The 21427-nt window shown below is 41.3% G+C and overlaps 1 protein-coding gene across 1 annotated transcript in view; it reads left to right on the top strand.

Annotated features, from left to right (window-relative positions):
* The window catches only part of FAF2 (Fas associated factor family member 2), a 59650-nt gene extending 39784 nt beyond the window's left edge, over positions 1 to 19866 (top strand). The window contains exons 3-11 of the mRNA XM_024742174.1: positions 1608 to 1742; positions 3400 to 3476; positions 5828 to 5966; positions 7587 to 7672; positions 7774 to 7865; positions 9483 to 9660; positions 10622 to 10793; positions 11473 to 11616; positions 16696 to 19866. Coding sequence (XP_024597942.1) covers positions 1608 to 1742; positions 3400 to 3476; positions 5828 to 5966; positions 7587 to 7672; positions 7774 to 7865; positions 9483 to 9660; positions 10622 to 10793; positions 11473 to 11616; positions 16696 to 16878 — 1206 coding nt within the window. The 3' untranslated portion in view covers positions 16879 to 19866. The remainder of the gene's footprint in view (positions 1 to 1607; positions 1743 to 3399; positions 3477 to 5827; positions 5967 to 7586; positions 7673 to 7773; positions 7866 to 9482; positions 9661 to 10621; positions 10794 to 11472; positions 11617 to 16695) is intronic.
* The last annotated feature ends 1561 nt before the right edge of the window (positions 19867 to 21427 follow it).

Here is a 21427-nt window from a genome sequence, read left to right as displayed (position 1 = left end):
TTAAAGCCAACTGTCAAGGTTAGAGGGCACACAAGTCCTCCAAAAGACCACCCTCACTTTTTTTTTAATCAATTAATTTTATTTATTCATTCATTTATGGCTGCGTTGGGTCTTCGTTGCTGCCTGTGGGCTTTCTCTAGTTGTGTTGAGAGGGGGCTACTCTTTTGTTGTGGTGCGCAGACTTCGCATTGCGGTGGCTTCTCTAGTTGCGGAGCATGGGCTCTAGGCGCACGGACTTCAGTAGTTGTCGCACATGGACTCAGTAGTTGTGGCTCGCGGGCTCTAGAGCGCAGGCTCAGTAGTTGTGGCGCACGGGCTTAGTTACTCCGTGGCATGTGGGATCTTCCCGGACCAGGGCTTGAACCTGTGTCCCCTGCATTGGCAGGCGGAATCTTAACTACTATGCCACCAGGGAAGTCCCTACCCTCACTTCTGACAGCAACTGCAAGTTCAAGGTGTTCCTAAAACCACCTTCAGGTTTGATAATTCACTAGAAGAGCTCACCGAAAGCTATTATAACTCATGGTTACAGTGTATTACAGGGAAAGGATACAGATTAAAATCAGCTAATGAAAGAGACACTTAGTGCAGAGTCTTGAGTTCCAAACACAAAGATTCCTTACTTCTCTCATGGAATCAGGACATGTTACACTCCTGGCACAAGTGTGTGACAATATGCATGAAGTATTACCAACCTGGGAAGCTCACCTCAGCTTCAGTGTCCCGAGTTTTCACTGGGGCTTCATTACATAGGCATGATTGATTTGATTGGTTGCCTATGTAATTGAACTCAGTCTCTAGGTTGACTGATACTGCATTACCCAAAATCCCCAGCCTAAATTAAATGGTTCGTCTTTCTAGGGTGGTCAGCCCTACCCTAGGTTCCCATAGCAAAGATACTCTTACCAGGTGTGACATAGATTATCTCCAGAAGTCGAAGGCAGAGATCAGACCTCCTCTTGTGTAAGGCCAAATTTTTTTTACTACAGTGGGACAAATATCCATTTTCAGGGGCAGAGTTAGGAAAGGAATGAGACTTTTTACTGAAGATCGTCTGTCTGCCAGGAATTATATTAGAATCTTTGTGTATGGTCACCTCTTTAATTTTTCAAATTAACCCTGAGAAGTATTGTTTCTTCATTTTGCACATGAAAAACTGAGGCACAGAATCCAAGCAACTCTTCTGAGTGCTGGAGCTAGGATTCAGACCTAAGTTTCTCTGCTCCAAAGCCAAGCCTTCCATCAAACACCAACCCATCAGGATTGCTCCATTGCACAGCTCTGGGGACACAGTCTGCTTTGCTGTGTTCTCTGTGGATGGTTTTCCTTACGCTTGTACAGTGAAGCACCTTGTATCCCAGCCACCCTAAATAATACATGCCATCTTAATAAAAGCAGTGAGCTTCCAGACAAGTTCCTAGTACTCCTCTACTGTGTATGAATTCTGGAGCCATCACCACACATTGCCTCCCACCATAGCAAGTTAAAGAAAGGTTCATGAATATATACTCCCTGGTGACCTATTTCGAAACACCAGCAATGATTGTCTCATCTCTTCTAGGTTGATTTGAGCATCACTGAAGTTCTTGGTATTCTTTTCTTCTCAGGCTGCTGTACAGGACAGATTGAACGAGCAAGAGGGTGTACCAAGTGTTTTCAACCCACCACCATCCCGACCCTTGCAAGTTAATACAGCCGACCACAGGATCTACAGCTATGTTGTTTCAAGACCACAACCAAGGGCAAGTTATTTCATAGCTGGAATTTCTCCCTTTTTTATTTTAAAAGTTCTTTCACTTGGTTATGTTGATCTCTGTATAATAGGAACAAAAGGAATATTCAGAATATAAACCTGTTAGCTTGGCCTAGCTCCTTGGTAGGTTTATTGGGTTTATCATTTTTCCTTTATTCCTTAATGAACCAATGAAAGTATCCTTTTTTTCCCTGTTTCCATGCCAGTTATTTGAAGAGTTTTCTGTGCCTTGTTTATAGCACTTCATCTACATGTATTTACATGTCTAAAAATGTTTGCTACATGTTTAATAGATCTTCCACTCTTAAGTTAGAGTGTTTACTGAATTCTTTGTTGCTTCATTTTACTTAATTTTAAGCTACTTCTAGGAAGTACTTGTAATCTCTGTGGGAGAAATTAGTCTTGAAGGGCTAGCCGCAAGGAGGTGGTTCAGTTAAATTCAGCAAGCATATAAGAGTGTTCCAAGGTACTTGATATTTTGCTGTTGGGGATCTAGAGATGAATAAAGAGGCATTCTTCCCTCTTCAAATTATTCACAGTCAAATTAGGGAAGTCAGGTGTGTATACTGATAGTGAACACTCCAGAGAACTTTTTGGAGTTTCTTATTCTTGGAGTTACACTCACCTCTTATACTTGGATTTAGAATTTACTCCATCACTCCTTTTTGTGGAGTACTTGATAATGTTTTAAAAATAGTTTCTAAGTAGATGTTTTGGGGTATTCTGAAGTAGAACAGCACAGATTCCTAGAGCAATTATATGATTCAAGGAGTAGTTCTAGGGAATTCCCTGGCGGTCCAGTGGTTAGGACTCCACTTTCAGTGCTGAGGGCCCAGGTTCAATCCCTGGTCAAGGAACTAAGATCCTGCAAGCCGTGTGGTGTGGCCAAAAAAAAAAGAAAAAGAAAATTTTTTTCTTTTTTAAATTAAAAAAAAAAGGAGTAGTTCTGTATATGTCCAATGTTTCTCCAGTTGTTTTGGGCTTGAATGTGTTTGCGACCCTAATATCCACTAATGGAGCTCCAGAGCTCTAGAGCTCCCTGGCCATGGACACAGAGGGTCTCAGATTAACACAATATACCGTGTAAGAAATGTTTTGTAAGCTATAGAGCCCTTTATATTTGCTAATTAATAATAAGAGCAGCAGTAATCAACACTGTTAAAATAATAATTAAGAGTATTACCAAGATTAGCAGCTGTTTGGAGATTTATAATTGTGGTTAATATAATTTTTTGTCATTTATATACAAATGTTCAAGGTAGCAGTAGTGGTTTTCTTTCTTGTTATTTCTATATACCACATTTTAATGTATTAAGTCTAAAAAGGAAAGAATGAATATTTATGATTTAGGGAGGAAAACTTGCAACTGAATTTGACAGCTAATGTATGTAAGTAGCTGCAGAATAAGTGTTCAAGCAAATTTAATACAAAAATTATTGTATAAAAGAAAAATATAATAGTATTAGATGAAGTGAGGTCAAAGGTAGTTGGTTTTTAAGAAGGATGAGGTGGGCCAGGAAAAGGGAACCTTGTTTTGCAGAGGGAGAAATTACAAGAAAAGGACAAAAAAGAATGAAAATCTTAACTAGCAATTAAGGTATTAGGGATTGAGAGAATGATATCTAACTTTGTTTTTGGAATTTCAGGGGCTGCTTGGATGGGGTTATTACTTGATAATGCTTCCATTCCGGTTTACCTATTATACAATACTTGATATATTTAGGTATGTACCTTTGTATGTATGTGTTAGTAGTAACAAGGTAGATGTTGGAGCTGAAACATAGACCAGAATAAGGTTTATGCTCTATCAATTTTGGCTGCCAGTTTGTCATCAGATTGAATACTTTTCCTGAAGTATTCATATAGCATGAAAATATTTTCGGTTTTTCAGACATAACAACAGATGTTATCATTTTCACAAATAAGTCTGCCTCCCTATCCCACATGTTTGTCCCCCTACATTCCCTAGTTAATCTTCACACCCTTTCCTTTCCAACCTCTGTTATCTTTACTAGCTTCACACTCCTTGTAACTTTTACCCTAAATCATTTTACAACTCATAATTCCAACAAATTCTTTTGCTCTGAGATGACCTACTTTCTTCTAGATTCCTCCTATAACAGTTTCACCATTCTAGACACACCTTCTGTACATTTTCCTCTGTCCTGGCAACCCATAGGTTGCTGGCACTGGAACCCTTCCATATGTGTACCCACTTGCTTCACACTTTCACCTTTCTTCTTAATCCCTTCATGTACCATTTGGAGAGCTCAGCACAGGAAGCTACAGAAAGGCTGGAAAATGTCAAGGGGCCCAAGTTTCTGGCACATCAGACTTGGGGTGTCTGGTCTGGAGCTCAGTAGTAGATGAACCCACACCTAGACTTCATGGAGAACTAAAATGTTTTATGGGCATCCACGCCAACAGATGGAGCCTTGCATACAGGGCATTCTATACCTTCCTCTAAATATGGGCTAATCTTTGCCTTGCTCTAGGGAGCAGAGCTTGAAGGTAAGGACCCAGCAGCTGCAGAGGATCAGACAATACCTAAGAATGGGCATGTAAAAACCTTTAAAATCATAATGAAGTCTTAGTTGATATCTCTATTTTTTTTAAAAAGCTGATTTTCCTAAATTGTGTTGGCCATTGGAATATATTGTAATGAGAAATAAAAAAATTAAAACCTTTATCCATTCATCAAAATTTGAAAACTTAAAGAGTAATAAGATAATCCTAAAATACTTGATTTCAGAGAAAGTTATCAAAACATTAATCTTCTTAAGGATTTCTAATCACTCCCTCACATACACAGCTTCTTACCTTTGATTTTAATTTGCTCTGGAATGTTTGTGTCAATGAGTTTGATTTGATTACTCAGAAGAAATTCCAAGTGAAATCATGTTTATATGGGGAATTTGTTAAGGGGATAAGGAATTGGCTCAATATTTGGTAAGGAAGATATCATAGTTTAGTCAGCTTTTCTATGGTGATATTTCTTTAAGTATATGAATATTGTTTGCTTTCTTTGGGAAAAAATATGCATGGCATGTGTTACTAATTTTAATGCAACTGTATCATCCAAGTAACTTATTTAATGTTACATAGCACATTGACTTATCAAGCCCCTGCTCCTTTGCCTTTTATGGAAACCCAGAGGATAAATAAATGGTACTATACAAATGTGATAAGATGGGCTCTTTAGAAACAGATGTGTGGTACCGTCTTTAACCTTACAGTAACTGCCAGGTCTCCAACTCTGCCCATGTTGTCTAGATCCATTTTACAACTTCCTCCATGGATGCTATCAACCATAAATCACTGAGCAGAATTTACTTGCCCCGTTGAAGAGCAAGTCAGTCATGACTGCAAGTTTCGATTTGAAGTTCTTGTCCATAATTTGAATAGTTTGGGAATGTGGACTCATAATTCAAAATCCCAGGAGAACAGAAAGGAAAGGGAGAGGCAAGTAGAAGAACCAGAAAGAGATACAGCTCTGTTCTAGAACAGCACTAATAGAACTTTCTGTGATGATGGAAATGTTCTATATCTGCAGCGTCTAGTGTGGAAGCCACTAGCCACATGTGGCTGTTGAGCACTTGAAATGTGGCTGGTGTGAGTGAGGAAGTGAATTTTTAAAATTGTATTTAATTAAATTAATTTTCTTGGTAATTTAGATAGCCACATGTGGCTCGTGGCTGCTGTTTTAGACAGTGCCGTTATGGAGAGTCTGGGGGCACAGCCTGACCTGTGATCTTTTTGGATATTGCATCTTCCTTTCCCAATTCTTATAGCCCTAAATTTTTCTGCAAAAAGCACTCAAGATTTGTTTAGGCCAGTGTTGGAATTTATAATTCTAGTAATTTGCATTCTTCTTAAGCAGACAGTGGTGTAACACTTGCTGCTTTGTGGCTTTTGAGCTAGCCTGTACTCTCAGGTTTGATGGTCCACTCACAGACCGTTCACCTCCCTTTGCTGCCATGCCCATGGCTCTGCTATAGGAATCTTTACAAACTGGCCCACTCCATATGCACTACAGTAAGCCGATTCATGTGATATTTATTCCTTCCTCCCCAGGTTTGCTCTTCGTTTTATACGGCCTGACCCTCGCAGCCGGGTCACTGACCCCGTTGGGGACATTGTTTCATTTATGCACTCTTTTGAAGAGAAATATGGGAGGGCACACCCTGTCTTCTACCAGGGAACGTACAGCCAGGTCAGTGCCACAAACCATATAGATGCCAATTTATTGATATGATTCTATCCTCAAAGGAAAGCATAGCTTAGCACTGATCATGTCATTCTTTTATTCAGAAACTTTAAATAGCTTTTTATTGCTTACACAAAAAGAGACCAAGCCCTTTAGCTGGGCCCTCCTTGATCTAATCCCAACCTCCTTTTGAGGTCTTTCCTGCATAACTTGTTTCCCTATACCCTAGGTTCCAGCTGACCATTCCCTTAACATACTCTGTACTTTCCCACCTCTGTGCCTTTGCTTTTGATTTACTGTTTCCTCTATCTAGAATGCCTTCCTCACATTTTTGCTAATTGGAATCTTGCCCATCCTTCACCAGCTCATGTCACTCCCCTCTCGTACCCTTTCCTAATTGTTGCGCCCTACCCTGCCTACTTGCAATCTAAAATAGTAGTCTTTCCTTTTGCACTTTCATAGTGGTTTTCTTTTTTTTTAAACGTTATAGCAATTTCACATTCTTCCTTATTTTATAGTTGTTTGTGTTAATGTCTTATCTCCTGTACCAGACTGTAAGCTCCTCCTTATAGGCAAAACCTAAGTCTTGTATCCCTCACAGAATTGAATAAGGGGATAGACCGTAGACTCAAAGCAACACATCTCATTCAACCCAAGCCACGCAGACATTCGACTGTTGTTACCTCTCAGGGAGCAAAAATTAGGAGTTCTGTGGGTGTTGGGCATATCTCTAGTTTACCAGAGAAAAATGTAGAAGTAACACCTTATGCCTGAGGGTGGTTCTGCAGCCTCCAGGATTCCTGGATCTATCTGGAGAAAGAGAAAAATGCTTACTCTTGCTTCCTTCTGTGATTCTCCCACATCTGCTTTTTCCCACTGGCTGCTCCCACCCCACTCAATGAGCATTAAGCACGTACTATATGCCACGCATTGTGCTCAGTGCTAGAGATACAGACATGAATGAGATGGGCACCTCTCATGCACCCTCTTTGCTGTAATCCTGAAGGTAGACCACCAGTGGTCATTCAGGAAATCTTAATTAAATTGTAATGTACTTGGGATTCTGCAAATGCAAAAGCATACAGAGAAATCTGGGACACTAGCCTTGTCTTTGAAGATCTTTTAAACCCCATGCTCTTTAAAATGCCCTTGGGTCCCTCAGTCCCCCATCCCTGCTTGGTATGTGGCCTTGGATCAGGCTCATCTTCGCAGTATTGTTTATGTTGTAGCTGTAAAGTGGCAAAACTCTCATCTCCCTTTTCAGGTCAGATTTTCCTGTTTACATCTTCCTTTAGATTGTGGGAACAGATGACTTTTCTGTGATTGGGTGGGGAGGGGGCTTTTTTTTGTCAGCCTGCCTACTCTTATGTGCCTGATAGAATTTAAATCCTAACAACACTAAAAACTTTTTCATTGAAGCTTGTTAGCATGGACTTTTTGTAGGGAGAGAAATGCCAGGGTTATGAAGGTAGGAGCCCAGGAATTTTCTGGTTTTCTTGCTCACCTTTTTCCCTCATTTCTTCTTTTGTTCCTAAATACGTAGCTGTATCCATTAGGACCCTTAGCCTAATTAAAAGTTTGAGGCACAGTCATCAATCATAATTTGTGATCTTTTGTTTCTCACAGGCACTTAATGATGCCAAACGGGAGCTTCGCTTTCTTTTGGTTTATCTTCATGGAGATGATCACCAGGACTCTGATGAGTTCTGTCGGTAAGTGGATTGATTTTTTTTTTTTTCTCTTTTCTGATCTTATCTACTGATAATTTGTAGTAAGCAAGTTCTTCTCATGTCTTCTTCATCCCTCTCCACAGCACCACACTTTGTGCTCCTGAAGTTATTTCACTAATAAACACTAGGATGCTCTTCTGGGCATGCTCCACAAACAAACCTGAGGGATACAGGGGTAAGTTGTGTTTCTTTTGCCTCATTGAGATTGTTGAGATATCTTTGGAATAATCTGGAAGGACATGCCATTTATTGCATGACTATTCTGTGGCTGACCAATCCTCTCAGCAGTCCTGAGAGATGGGGGTTGTATTACCTCCACTTTATGGTTTAGGAAACAAGCTCAGAGAGTTTAAGCCACTGGCCCAGGATCATACAGTTAGCAAGTTTTGGAGCAAGCTCAGGTCTGTCAGGCTCTAGCCCATTCATTACAGTTAACCATTGCCAGAGCCTGTTTTATTTTTAAAAATACCCAGTCCTGGGGCTTCCCTGGTGGCGCAGTGGTTGAGACTCCGCCTGCCGATGCAGGGGACATGGGTTCGTGCCCCGGTCCGGGAAGATCCCACATGCCGCGGAGCGGCTGGGCCCGTGAGCCATGGCCGCTGAGCTTGCGCGTCCAGAGCCTGTGTTCCGTAACGGAAGAGGCCACAACAGTGAGAGGCCCGCGTACTGCAAAAATAAAAAAAACAAAAAACCCAGTCCTGGCCAGCAGCTTGCCTTTAATCTTAATGAGCTTTTTACCGAAGAGTTTATTCTTGTCATCAGCAATTTTAACAGAGCTTCTTGCACAATGAGTTTGAGTACCCTGAGTGCTGATAGGGATTCAGAAAGCTCAGATCTTTGCTGACTATAACTAACTCTTAACTGGAGGTAAATATCTTTAGAAGTCTGTATAAGATATAAAGGCATCTAGTGAAGGAAAATGTAGTTACTTTGCAGCTACTTCTATTCAGCAACTTTTGAATATATACTAGCATACCAGGTGCTGTGCTAAATCCTGAGAACCAAAGATGCAGCAGATGTTTTGTCTACATCCTGGAATCCGAATTGTTATTCCTAATTGGTTTTTAAACATCTGATAAGTTCCTGCAGTATATGTTCTGCCATTCTCTTACGGCTTTGGGTGTGAGGAGTGATAGATAGAAGGAGACTAAGGATATTTTTAACAGAAGCTTAAAATCTCTTCTTTCAAATCATAAGGTAAAACAGGTAAAGCTCTGTAATTGTAAAATCTTGGTTATTTGGAAGACCAACTTTCTAAACTCCTTCAGAACAGAAAAGCTAGCCCTTTTTTAGTGGGTGGGGGCGGGTGGGACAAAGGAAAAGGGGATAAGGAAGGGATTGGATGAGAGGAACAAAAGACAGGGAAGATGATGGTGGAGATCCTCACCAGTAACATAAAGCTTGAGACTTGCAGCCTTGTCCCCTTCGACACAGGGGGAAATTATGCTGAGCAGTAGCCAGAGTCTCTGTAGATCCTTTTCCCTCCATCAAATAGACATTGTTCTTGAACTCTGCAGCCTGCCCTAGCATCATCATGACAACCACACCCCACCAGAAAAGCCTGTCCTACTCTAATCAAATTACCTGGGAATAGGGACACAAATATATAACAACAACAGCAAAAAGATTGAGAAACTAGGAGGGAAAAAGGTAGGCAGGGAATAAATGACACCTCCCTTCTTTCCCAACTGAGACCAAAGCAGTTCTCTCTTGCTTGTTGTGTAAAGTCTAAGAATTAATCTGTTTTATCCCTAAGTCCTGCCCTTGATCTTTTGGGTCTTCTTTCTGTCAGTCTCGCAGGCTTTAAGAGAAAACACCTATCCATTCCTGGCCATGATTATGTTAAAGGATCGGAGAATGACTGTGGTAGGACGGCTAGAAGGCCTCATTCAGCCTGATGACCTCATTAACCAGCTGACATTTATCATGGATGCAAACCAGACTTACCTGGTGTCAGAACGCCTCGAGAGGTACAGGGGAGTTCCTCTCTGGAACTGAGACCAGCTGTAGACTTGGGTGCCTTACCTGGGGCTCCACAAATCCTGACTTCTTCTCTGTTAGGCAACTTTAAAAGCCTTGTCCATTTAGTGTTAAAATATTTATATATTTTGACCTAAATAACTCCATCAGATCATCTTTTCTTGGAGATGTGATTCAAAATAAAGACAGGACTCTATGCTCAGGAATGTAAATTGTGTCATTTAAAATAGCTGAGCATGATATAAAGAACTTAAATGTAAAAAATGAGGAATGCTTATAACTTGGTTATAACTCCTCCCCCATCACATAAGTAATGTACATTAATTAATGTAGAAAATTCAGGAAACATAGAAAAGCACAGAAGAAATTTTAAATCACTCATAATCCTACCACCACTTTTAACATTCTGGGATATTTTCTTTTAATTTTATAGACACAGACACACACACTCCTACGTACATACACAATTTTTTGGAGAGAAAAATATCCCAAAATGTTACAGTGTTTTCTCTTTGATTAGTAGAACTCTGAATAAGATGTTTCTATATTTTTCACATCTTCTAAAATGTGTGTATGTGGTTTTTTGGTTTTATGAAAGCAACATACACAAAAATGTAACCCAGAAAGGTATTTACCTATAAAATATCCCACTGATCATTTTATGGCAATAATATTGTGTTACTTCTGTTAGGATTGGGGGGAAAGGATAGTTTTACATGGCAAGTGAAAAAGAGAGGGAAAAGCTTGCCATTTCTTTTTCTGCCAAATTAAAGTAAGAAAAGAGATGGCTCATTCAGATTCTGCATGAGAATCTGAATCCCTTATGGTAGTATTAACTGGTCATCTGCCAAGATTGTCAACCTTTTTAACCCCCTAAAAAATTTCAATATAAGAAAACACAGAGCTTTGTGAGATTTATTTTTTCCCTGTATGCTTTTGATCTGTCCACAGGGAAGAACGAAACCAGACCCAGGTGCTGAGACAACAACAGGATGAGGCCTACTTGGCCTCTCTCCGGGCTGACCAGGAGAAAGAGAGAAAGAAGCGGGAGGAGCGGGAGCGGAAGCGGCGGAAGGAGGAAGAGGTGCAGCAGCAGAAGTTGGCAGAGGAGAGACGGCGGCGGGTGAGGAGCCTGTCTTTATTTACTTCTGGTGACTCTCAAACTGGTCTTTTCTCAAGTGTGAAAGAAAAAAACTAGATAGGATTGTGAGTGATTTAAATTCTCCATGCCATTTTAATATTTACTACATTTTCACAAAAAGTATTTTTTAATTGTTTAAAAAGTTTATTAAAACAAATACAAGAGTAAGTAAAAGTTAGGCAGAACAGCTGTGTTCCATGAAAAGTAAGTATAAATAGATAATAAGCAGTTCAATATTCTAATTCACAGCAGTAGATTTTAAGCATTCATTCTTTTTTTTTTTTTTTAAACATCTTTATTGGGGTATAATAAGCATTCATTCTTAGTACCAGTGTCTAGCTCACTGACATTTTATTCATCATCTTGTTTCATTGCATATTGCCACTTGATTATAGCCAGGGTCTTTTAGTCATTCCCTTTTTTCTAACAGTTACATACCTTAACATAGTCAATAAATAATACATGTGATGCAATAGTATGTAATCAAATAAATATAATTTGAATTAGGGTGTTTCTGACCCTTGCCAAGAAGTTTTCTTCTGATACTGGTCATTAATTTTTCGTCTGACTGCCTAGTAAACCTACATGTTGTGATTGTGTTTCTTGTTTCCTTGTTCCCTGATTGGAGCCATAGCCTCACCTTTGCTTTGTGTCTCTACAGAATTTGCAAGAGGAGAAGGAAAGGAAGTTGGAGTGCCTGCCCCCGGAGCCTTCCCCTGATGACCCTGAAAGTGTCAAAATCATTTTCAAATTACCCAATGATTCTCGAGTAGAAAGACGATTCCACTTTTCACAGTCTCTAACAGTAAGGACTGCCTAAGTTGTGTGAAGTGTATGTAAAGTCTGGGCTGTCTGGGCTGTAGATATGGAAACTTTTAAAGACTCTCAAGAGTGTTATTGCTGTATCTGCTGCTCTGATGAACAGGGGAGGAAGGAGGTGGGGCAGAGAGAAGAGTGCACTGAATTATTGTAGGTTCCTTCAGGTCTAGCTGCCAACTCAAAGCAGTTATTAAGGTTTCATTTTATCATGTTTGAGCTCTGCTAAGAAGAAAAGATAGCTTACCAAGAAGTTCCACAAAAGATTTGTATGTTGGAGGTGGGAGGCTCTTCCAAGCTGCTCGACTCGCATTGGCTTTAGAATCCCACCAGAACCCCTTGCTGTGTAGAAAAAGCTCTATCCCCGCTGCCCTGGAAGGACTGGAATTACACAACTGAATATAAGTGCATGCACAGCCTGCATGCAGTTGTCACTCTTTCTTTCTACTCAGCCCATTAGAAGCCCCACTTAGTAGGGCTACCTTGTATATCTGGTGTCCATAGGTAAATAGTGTTTGTCATTCCATAGGGATGTAGTTACAAGCAGAGACTCTCAGAGTCTCACAGAATGAAGATCAAATTCTCATTGTTCCAGTGTTAATAGGTGTGTTTCCTTGGTCAGTTTACTTAATCTGTAAGCCTCAGTTTCTTCATCTTTAACATGGGTATAATGATCACTCTAATAGGATTGTTAGGATTAAGTTCATATGTAAAGTGCTCAACATTGTGCCTGGCTCATAGTAAGCATTCAAACGCTATTGTTTTTGGTGTTTATTATCAGAAGGAGGTTCCTGTTTATATTGAGCGTTGGTAAGTTGCCTGTCCAAGTTTACAACTATAATAGATGCTGCCATTTCCCTGATCATTTGAAATAATCAAGAATAAACTACATAACAGAAATGTGGATGCTCTGTAGTCAGGTGAGGCTGGGTAGCACATTCATTACTTCTCCTGTTTAACTGGAAAACATTGGACAAGTTACAGAGTCTCTTATAGGGCCTCAGATATATCCTGCATGTAAAATGGAAATATAACCTGTCCTCTGATAACATTAAACTGAAGGTATGTCAGGCACTGTGCTAGGCACCCTAGGGGTTATGCAGGTGAGTAAAGCGTGGTTCTGGAATTCATGGAGCTTACTGGCCAGTAAGGAATGTAAGACGATTCAAAGAGCTAATTCAGAGTAAAACGTTGTGAGGCATCCTAGTGAGAGAGGAGCAACAGCTTCCTCGTTTTATTTGTTTATCTCCCATTTATACATTGATTTATATGGGGGAAGGTGCTCACATCTCTAACTTTGGATGTTTTGGTTGGGAATAACATGAATGAGCCTCACACAGGACCTAGCATGTAGTAGATGGTTTCTAAATGTTCATTCCCTTTCCTTGATGTGTTTCCTAACTACTGTTTTCTGTGTGGGTATTAGCTTGCAGCCATGTTCACTGACAGTTTCTCTGTAGTATGCCCAAGCGCTTATGGAGCTTTTACTCCCCAAACTCTAATTATCATTTTGTATATGAAAAGCCTAACCAAAATTTCCTCTCTTGAGAGTTTTGGAGGAAAATCTGTTAGAATTGTGGAATAGAATAGACTTTTAGCCAAAGGGGAACCAACCCATTTGTTAAATATTTAATCCTTGTAGGCTTTTTAAATATGTTTACACTACAAGTTATTTTTTAAAGAAGAAAAAAACTGCAGATGGAGAGAAATAATTCGTAAATGGGGACAAGGATCAGATGGGAAAGAAAGAAGTGTAAGAGGAGAGGTGTATTGGCAGTGCTGGCCTTTCACTTAACATTTATAGAGTTAATAACATGAAACTGAATAGTGAGTTACAGTTTTTTAGTGCTCCTGCGGACTTTGTGTGATCTTCTGTGAGCTCTACCCTTTATAAATACTCTCAATGAGTGAATGTTCAGCAAAATGCTCAGTTTGTGTGTGATGCTCAGCTCTTGACAGGTGTTAAAAGCTAGGATAAAAAAGGGTAAACTGTAGAAAAATCTCTAGCCTTCAAGAGTGAGCAGAAAAGTGGCAGCTGACTTTCTCCTAAATGAATGCATGTAAGAGAGAAACCGAATTATACTCAGCCCAGAAATCATTTTTCTATCCATTATGAACCACAAGGGACCTGTAGAGGTGATTTCATCTGTTTCCTGATGGTATTGGTGCATTGCCAATGATAAACAGAAAATGTCAGTGTTGTATCAGTGTTGAGTATTGTCAAGCAGTGACTGAAAAGGAAGCAAGATATTTTGCCATTTTGTAAAACCCTGTTGGGTTCATACCAAGAATACTTGGTGCAAGTCTAACTGATGCATCTCAAGAAAAGAAAAGGAGAATGAATTTTAATGGAAATTGCAAAGACAGAGAAAGGAGCTGAAAGTGATTAAGGTTGATGGACCAAAATATGAGAATTTTGTAAAATCATGAATGGATTAGGTGAAAGGAAAATGAATTTACTCCTTAAATGGATTTGTAGCAATAGCCTCTTCAGGCAGAGGGAAATAAACTTATGAGAGGTGGAACAAAAAGGAAGTAGAAATAGATACCCTCAAAAAAGTAAGGGTAACTTGAATGGGGTGCTCCTGATCTTTGGGATGGACCTGAAAGAGGTCAGCAGTGCCCTTCACTGCACATCCCTTAGAGTCTTGTTAAAAACAGAATTTGAGATAAAGAGGACCATAGATCAGATCCAGGGTGCCTGTTCTTAATGTGTGGCATTAAGAGACAGGGGAAAATAAGAATTTACCTGTACCTTGCCAGAGCCAGGCCAGGGTGAAGAGGGCTTTCTCACAGAAGAGAGGTCTACATGGAAGATGTCAGATCTCGATCAAGTGAAGGAGGTGTGCATATGTGAGAGCACCCAGTGCAGAGAAGTCAGAGCCCAAGTGGCCTGGGGATGGGGTGGGTGTTAAATCCAGAACCAGGTAAGGAGGGTATACATGAGGAGAGGGGAATCAACTCATGGCTCTCAGTATACAGGGGGAAATAGAGATATAGATGCATATATGTATGTACACATTGTCTGGCTTTCTCCACAGAGAGTGCTTGGGAACATCAGCACCCCAATAGCAATGAACATACCTAGCACCTAGGTCGTGGTTGTTATTTATTTATTTTCTGTTTTTTCGTTTTTGGCCGCACCACACAGCATGCAAGGTCTTAGTTCCCCGACCAGGGATCGAACCCATGCTCCCTGCAGTGGAAGCATGGAGTCCTAAACACTGGACCTCCAGGGAATTCCCTAGATCGTGGTTTTTAAATAGCATTGTCCATTAAGAAGAATCACGGTTCCTTGGAGAAATGGCTGATTCCAGGACTGGGACAGGGAAAATACAAGATTAGCCTGGAACACCTTGTACCACAAAGCAAGGAATTATTCAAAGAATGATGGAGACATGTCAGAAAGACGTGGAGGTCAGCTTGATTGGGCTCCTTGGACTCCATCTGAAACAGTTTGAACATTAGAACCTATTGAATAAAATAGGAAAGCATGGCTCTATATTAATATAAATAAATAAATTGAAGAAAGTTTGAGGAGCCGAATGTCTCCATAGTCTCAGAGTACCCCCCCCACACCAAAATGCTCATTAATAACAAAGGAGAAAAGACTAACTTAGAGTGGAGAGGCCTGGCAGGCACCATCTTAATCAAGTGGTCACAGTGGACATCATAGGTAATGGAGCAAAATGAAATTGTACTCCACCTGAATAGGATGCATTGAGTAGAGCACAGCATCATTTCTGTAATGCTCCTGTCAAAGATGCATAACTGGAACCTAATCAAGAGTAAACATCAGGGCTTCCCTGGTGTCGCAGTGGTTAAGAATCCGCCTGCCAATGCAGGGGACAAGGGTTCATGTCCCGGTCCGGGAAGATCCCACATGCCGTGGAGCGGCTAGGCCCATGAGCCACAACTACTGAGCCTGCGCGTCTGGAGCCTGTGCTCCGCAACGGGAGAGGCCGCGACAGTGAGAGGCCTGCGCACTGCGATGAAGAGTGGCCCCCGCTCTCTGCAACTGGAGAAAGCCCTCGCACAGAAACGAAGACCCAACACAGCCAAAAATAAATATAAAATAAATAAATAAGTTTTTAAAAAAAAGAGTAAACATCAGATAAACGAATTGAGAGACAAAGTAACTGACCAGTAATCTTTAGGAGTGTCAAGGTCATGAAAGTCAAGGAAATCCTGAGGATTTGTTCCAGGCTAAAAGGAGCAGACTTAGGAGATGTGACAACTACTAAATGCAACATACAATTTAAAACTGGATCCTTTTGCTATAAAAGGCAACTGCCAAGACTTGAATGGGGCCTGAATAAAAATTTAATGTACATTATTATATTACAGTAGTAATGTATCAGTTAAGTTTCCTGATTTTGAGGGTTGTATTATGAAGGTGATTGCCCTGTTTGTAAGATATACACAAGAGGGCTTCCCTGGTGGCGCGGTGGTTGAGAGTCTGCCTGCCGATGGTGGGGACACGGGTTCGTGCCCCGGTCCGGGAGGATCCCACATGCCGCGGAGCGGCTGGGCCCGTGAGCCATGGCCGCTGAGCCTGCGCGTCCGGAGCCTGTGCTCCGCAACGGGAGAGGCCACAACAGTGAGAGGCCCGCGTACCGCAGAAAAAAAAAAAAAAAGATATACACAAGTATTCTGGGGTGATGGGACATTCAGTTGGTAGCTCACTTTCAACTGGTTCAAAGAAAAAATTCTGTACCTGTGCTTCCAACTTTTCTGTAACTCTTGATTATTTGTAAGTTAAAAATGTTTAACTTTATATCAGACAGGTTTTCAAAAAAGAAACAGATGGGTCAATTCAGAGTAGGACTAGCATTGGGCTGTGTAATAAATCTCTTGAAAGAGTTGTCCGACATGTTTGCTCTTTGAAATTGATCGACTTTGAAATGGAATTTCAGTCTAATGTGATTACTTCATATCTCCAAGTTACCCTGGGGAGAGCTGGGGTATATTTGATTTCATGGTTGTGTGTGTGTGTGTGTGTCCTTGTCTTTTTCTCACTGCCCTTCTTTTTCTATAGGTAATAGAAAATTACCTTCTTTTTCTGCAGGTAATCCACGACTTCTTATTCTCCTTGAAAGAAAGCCCTGAAAAGTTTCAGATTGAAGCCAATTTTCCCCGGAGGGTGCTGCCCTGCACCCCTTCAGAGGAGTGGCCCAACCCCCCCACGCTGCAGGAAGCCGGACTCAGCCACACAGAAGTTCTCTTTGTTCAGGACCTAACAGACGAATGACACTTTTTCTTCCTCTCCTTTTCAACCCCAATCCCTAAAAGAAATGGAAAAAAACAAAAAAATAAGAGAGAGAAATTCATATTATTATTATTATAATACAATATTTTTTTTAAAAGACTGCTGCATCCTCAGGAAGGATCAGAAACCATGCTGCCTGCAAAAGTCACCACCTGTGTGTGCACTCGAGGTTAGCAGTGAACGTTCCTGCTGGCAAACCCACCCTTCCCTACTGCCTCTGCACCACACCTTCCAGTGAAAGGAGACTCTTCACCTCCAACCCAGCCATTGTCCCAACTGGGGAAGGGGACATTCCCACTAGATCTCATTCATTCTTGCTTTTATAGAAAATAAAAGTGAAAAAACCTCCAACAACCAGCTATCGCAGCATCTCCTGAGGACTTGCTTCTTCCACCTCTGGAGAAGAGAGGGAAGGGAAGGCACAGAGCAGAGATGTTCCTTGAACTTCCCACAATTTATGAATAACTTTAATTTTTTTGTTGTTGTTGCTTTGTAATGACCAAAGGAATGAGGCTGACATAGGTGTATTTTTTTTCCTTAACATCATTTGATAAAGAGCCATTTCTTAAACCCATGAGTTCTTGCCCTGGGCTCCTTAGCCCACAAGAGTGTAATAAAGGTGTCCCAGGCTGGTTTGTGCTTATTTCTGCCATTGTCCCTCTCACGTTCCCAGAGAGGTTCTTTTTGGTCCAACTCTTGCTGTCCTTTCTTGCCACCTATGCATCCCACTTGGTACAATGGGAGGAAATCTGGGTTTGTAGCTCTACAAAGGCTGTGTATGTACAGATACACCCATATACATGGTATGAACTCCGTGTAGACTAACCTGTACGTACAACTGCAGCTTTTCCTTGGAATCTGGACCAGGTGGTCATTATGGGATCTGAACAAAGGATATGTGTTCTGACGTGTGCATGCTATTCCTGGCCAGCCCTGAGCTTTCCTGAATTGCCAAGCTTGGTGCCTTTCCAGAGGACAAGCAGGGTCTGTGGTGGAACCAGCAGAACCATGTGAGAATACCCCGCCTGTCTCACTGGGAATGTGGTGGTGGTGGTGGCGTTTTAAGGGTTGAAAGAACCGGAGGCCTCGAAGGGAGCCAAGACAGAACTCAGCCTGTGTAAAGTGTCAGAAGGCATATTTCAGTTTTTGGTGTAGCCACCTGCTGGGGGCAGTTTTATCCTCTCCCTCTATTGCTGTGTTGAAGCAGTAGGGGTTTCTCCCTCTGATGTCTCATCTGTGGTTGAGTTTATGGTAATGAGTATAGGGGTCAGGCCATGTATTCACAGAAGTCAGCGTGAGCTGACAAGTATTCCAAAGTGTTCTGTAGCTAGACTTGCAGAACTTGTAACACTGCAGCCTACTGAAGTTACTGAAGTTATTGCAGTTCCCTAGCATGCTGTGAGGCCAGGGGTTCACGTCAACATAAAGCATAACTTGCTAGACTTGCAGCCTCCAAAGGCTTTCTCTTGCTTAGCTAAAAGCTAAGGACCATTCTTTTAAGTAGCAGTGATGTGACTGCTCTTCTCTGCCACCCTTAGTGTTTGGGGTAAACACCAAGGGGCAGGGTGAGGAGCCCCATGGGTATCACCTGGGGAGCCTGAGAATTTCCCAGTGGCCTTGGCACAGGTGTCTGCAGCACCATCTCCAGGAAACTTTAATTCTGCTCCTGGCTGCCTGTTTTTCTTTCACTTTGTTTCCTGCTGTCCCAAGTCCAGATGAGTGGGAAATCGCTTTCTGACTGTTGTCATAAAATGTATCTGGAGTGACTAAGGATAAACTGTGTTCTCCACTCTACCTTACGTGAAGTCTACTTCCTGCTGACAACCATGCAAAGATGAATTTTTCCACTTAACTCGGAGCCACCCTCCCTGTCTGGAATGCAGAGCTGTTTCCCTGCGTAGGAGGGTATTAAGGACCTTCACCAGGCTGGGTGTACCAAGTATCTTTTCCACACCACTTTGGGAAGTTGTAAATTTTTTTCTTAATAATTCAATCTGCATCTTATACTATGATGTGCACTTTACGCCTCTTGCCTTTTGATAACTTGTCCAGTGAAGAAGGTCAGATGCCAGAGTATTAAAGTCTTCCTAGCGTTGAAACAGCCCTGCTTTACTCAGTCTCGCTTCCTGTCTTCATGCTGACCTAGACCTGCTGCCTAGGTGCCATCTCCTCTCCTCCATGAAAGATGCACATTTTGTCAACGCCCGTACAATCTGTATGTTACTCCCAAGGACCTCTGGGAACTTGATGGGACCTGCAAGTGAGAAAATACTGAGAAGCCAGTGATCTGCAAGCGTTTGCTCTTCTTTCCAAATCACCTCCTAATTATTTCAGCTGTTGTTTCCAAATGGCAAGTCATCAACTAAACAAAAACACTTGTTTCCAGTTTTGTTTTGTACTCCCAAGACTAAAGTTGTAGATTCAGCTGAATTTCCGTAGGAACTGACCAAGCAAAGATACCTAATTGAAGTCAGTCGAATTTCTGCAGCCTCAGTCTTTTCTTTCACTTCTGCAGAATTTCCTGCAGCAAATACTTCTTTCTCCTTGCTTGTTTTCACTATGATGTTTGGATAAGAGATGGCCAATGGAGAATATTTCTTTTAGAAAAAAATAAAAAGAACCTAGAATCTTCAACTGAGCTGTCATGAAAATTGCTGATGGTGCCAAGGCCAAGGAAAAAGTTACAGAAAATGACTGTGGGAAGGAGTGATAACCCCCAGAATGCAAAATCAGGAGTGTATTATCTGGTGCTTGAACAAGGAGCTCCACTTTACAACTGGTTTTTTTTTAGGACTTGTGAGGGATGCAGCAACAGGAAATCCATCCACAAAGGATGCAGTGCCCCAACTTGTACTGCACCTGAATAGTTACGTGATAATTTACTGAAGAAATCTAGTGTACTTTAAATTTTTTTCATAAAAGTTTACATTGTATTGTAGGTTAACATTAAATGTTTTATAACAAAAATTTCCTAACAAGTTGTGGGTCTTTCTGTCTAGGGGAGATCTGGTAGATGTTTCTCTGTCTGAAGGCAAGGTTGGAAAACACCAGGAGAGGGAACAGAGGGAACATTGCCAAGAAGCAAGGGGTTAAAATAGACCTTCTACAATGTGTTCTTGTGGAAAATGGCAGCTCAGGCAGTGTGCTTTAGTAGAAGGAGCTGGCAGATCTGGGTTCAAATTGGGGCTCTGTCGTTTATCAGCCTTATGACAGACAAGTTTTTTAGCTTCCATGAGCTTTAGTTTCCCCAACTGAAAAGTTAAGATCATCTGCCTCAGGATAGGCTTGTAGATTAAAAGATTAAATAAATGGGGAAAAAAAACTTAAAATGTATATGAAGCACCTGACAGGTGTCATTCAGTATTTGTTCCCCTTTCTCTAAGGAAGTGTATTTTGAAGGTATATTTTCTAGCATTAATAACTCAGTTTTTTAAGGCATGTCGTTTCTCCTGGCAGAACAGACCCATGTCCTTGCAAATGAGTGGCTAGAGAAGAGTCACTTTGGATCTAACAGATTCTGGACTATTGGAACTATGCTCCTAGGTGTTTTTGCTCGTATTTTCATTTCTGAGAGGAAACTTAAGCCTCAATTCTTTGCCTTTCTCTTTCCCACTGTCTGTCCTGGGCAAAGAACTCATTTCTGTGAGTATGGATTCTTGTCACCTTCAGAGTCTGCCCTGTTGCTTATCCAAAGGTGTGTAGGTGGGTATGCGTGTGTGTGTGTATATATAATTTTTTTGAATGCACATCTTAAGTGTAAACTAGAATGTCTTCGTCTAGTAAGTTTTCAAGAAGAGTTTACTCACCTTAGGTCAGAATCCACTAAAAATGAATACTTCGCCATTGTGAAGCTCACATATAAAAATTTTGCCATCGATTAATAGAGTCAAGGAAGATGCAGACTCTGATGCCAGATACACCTGGTCTCAAATCCTGACTGGGGCTGTGATTTTGGCCAACTAACCTCAACTCTAGGCTTCAGTTTCATCATCAGTAAGATAGGGCCAACTGTACCATTTCCATGAAGATTCTGTGAATTGCTGCTGCAGATAGCCTGGCACATAATAAGTGTTGGGTAAAAGCTCCTAGTACTGTTTGCCAGTTTGTAGTTTGGGCTGCCCACTGCTAGCAATTCACCCCATATGGATTAAGGAAGGGGAGGGGTTGAGGCTTTGCTTATGGGCAAATAGTGCCCGACACTTTTTTCTTGACACACTTCCATCATTGCAGTTGGAACTCCACGTGTGCTTTTACCTTGATGGAGCCACAAGCCCCAAGCCACCAGAGTCTCTTCCTCTTGCCTCTTCTGCCACTTTGATGCACTGTCCTCCAGGGCAAACTCCCAAAGTACATGCCATCTGCTTGGACTACTTTATCCTGTTCTGGTTGCTACTGGCCATTCTCCAGATGTTGGCAACTGATAGTTTCCACCAGCAACCTCGATGACTCACATCTACATATTTGGATTCCCTAAAATTCCAGTTCTTCTGCTCCTGATTTGCCTTGTGTGGCAGCTGAGTGTGGTGGGATG

Source organism: Neophocaena asiaeorientalis, unplaced genomic scaffold (genome assembly GCF_003031525.2).
Source record: "Neophocaena asiaeorientalis asiaeorientalis breed wild unplaced genomic scaffold, Neophocaena_asiaeorientalis_V1.1 scaffold259, whole genome shotgun sequence".
Classification (NCBI taxonomy): Eukaryota; Metazoa; Chordata; class Mammalia; order Artiodactyla; family Phocoenidae; genus Neophocaena; species Neophocaena asiaeorientalis.
Note: the sequence above shows the minus strand (reverse complement) of the source record. Positions and strands in the feature narration are given on the sequence as shown.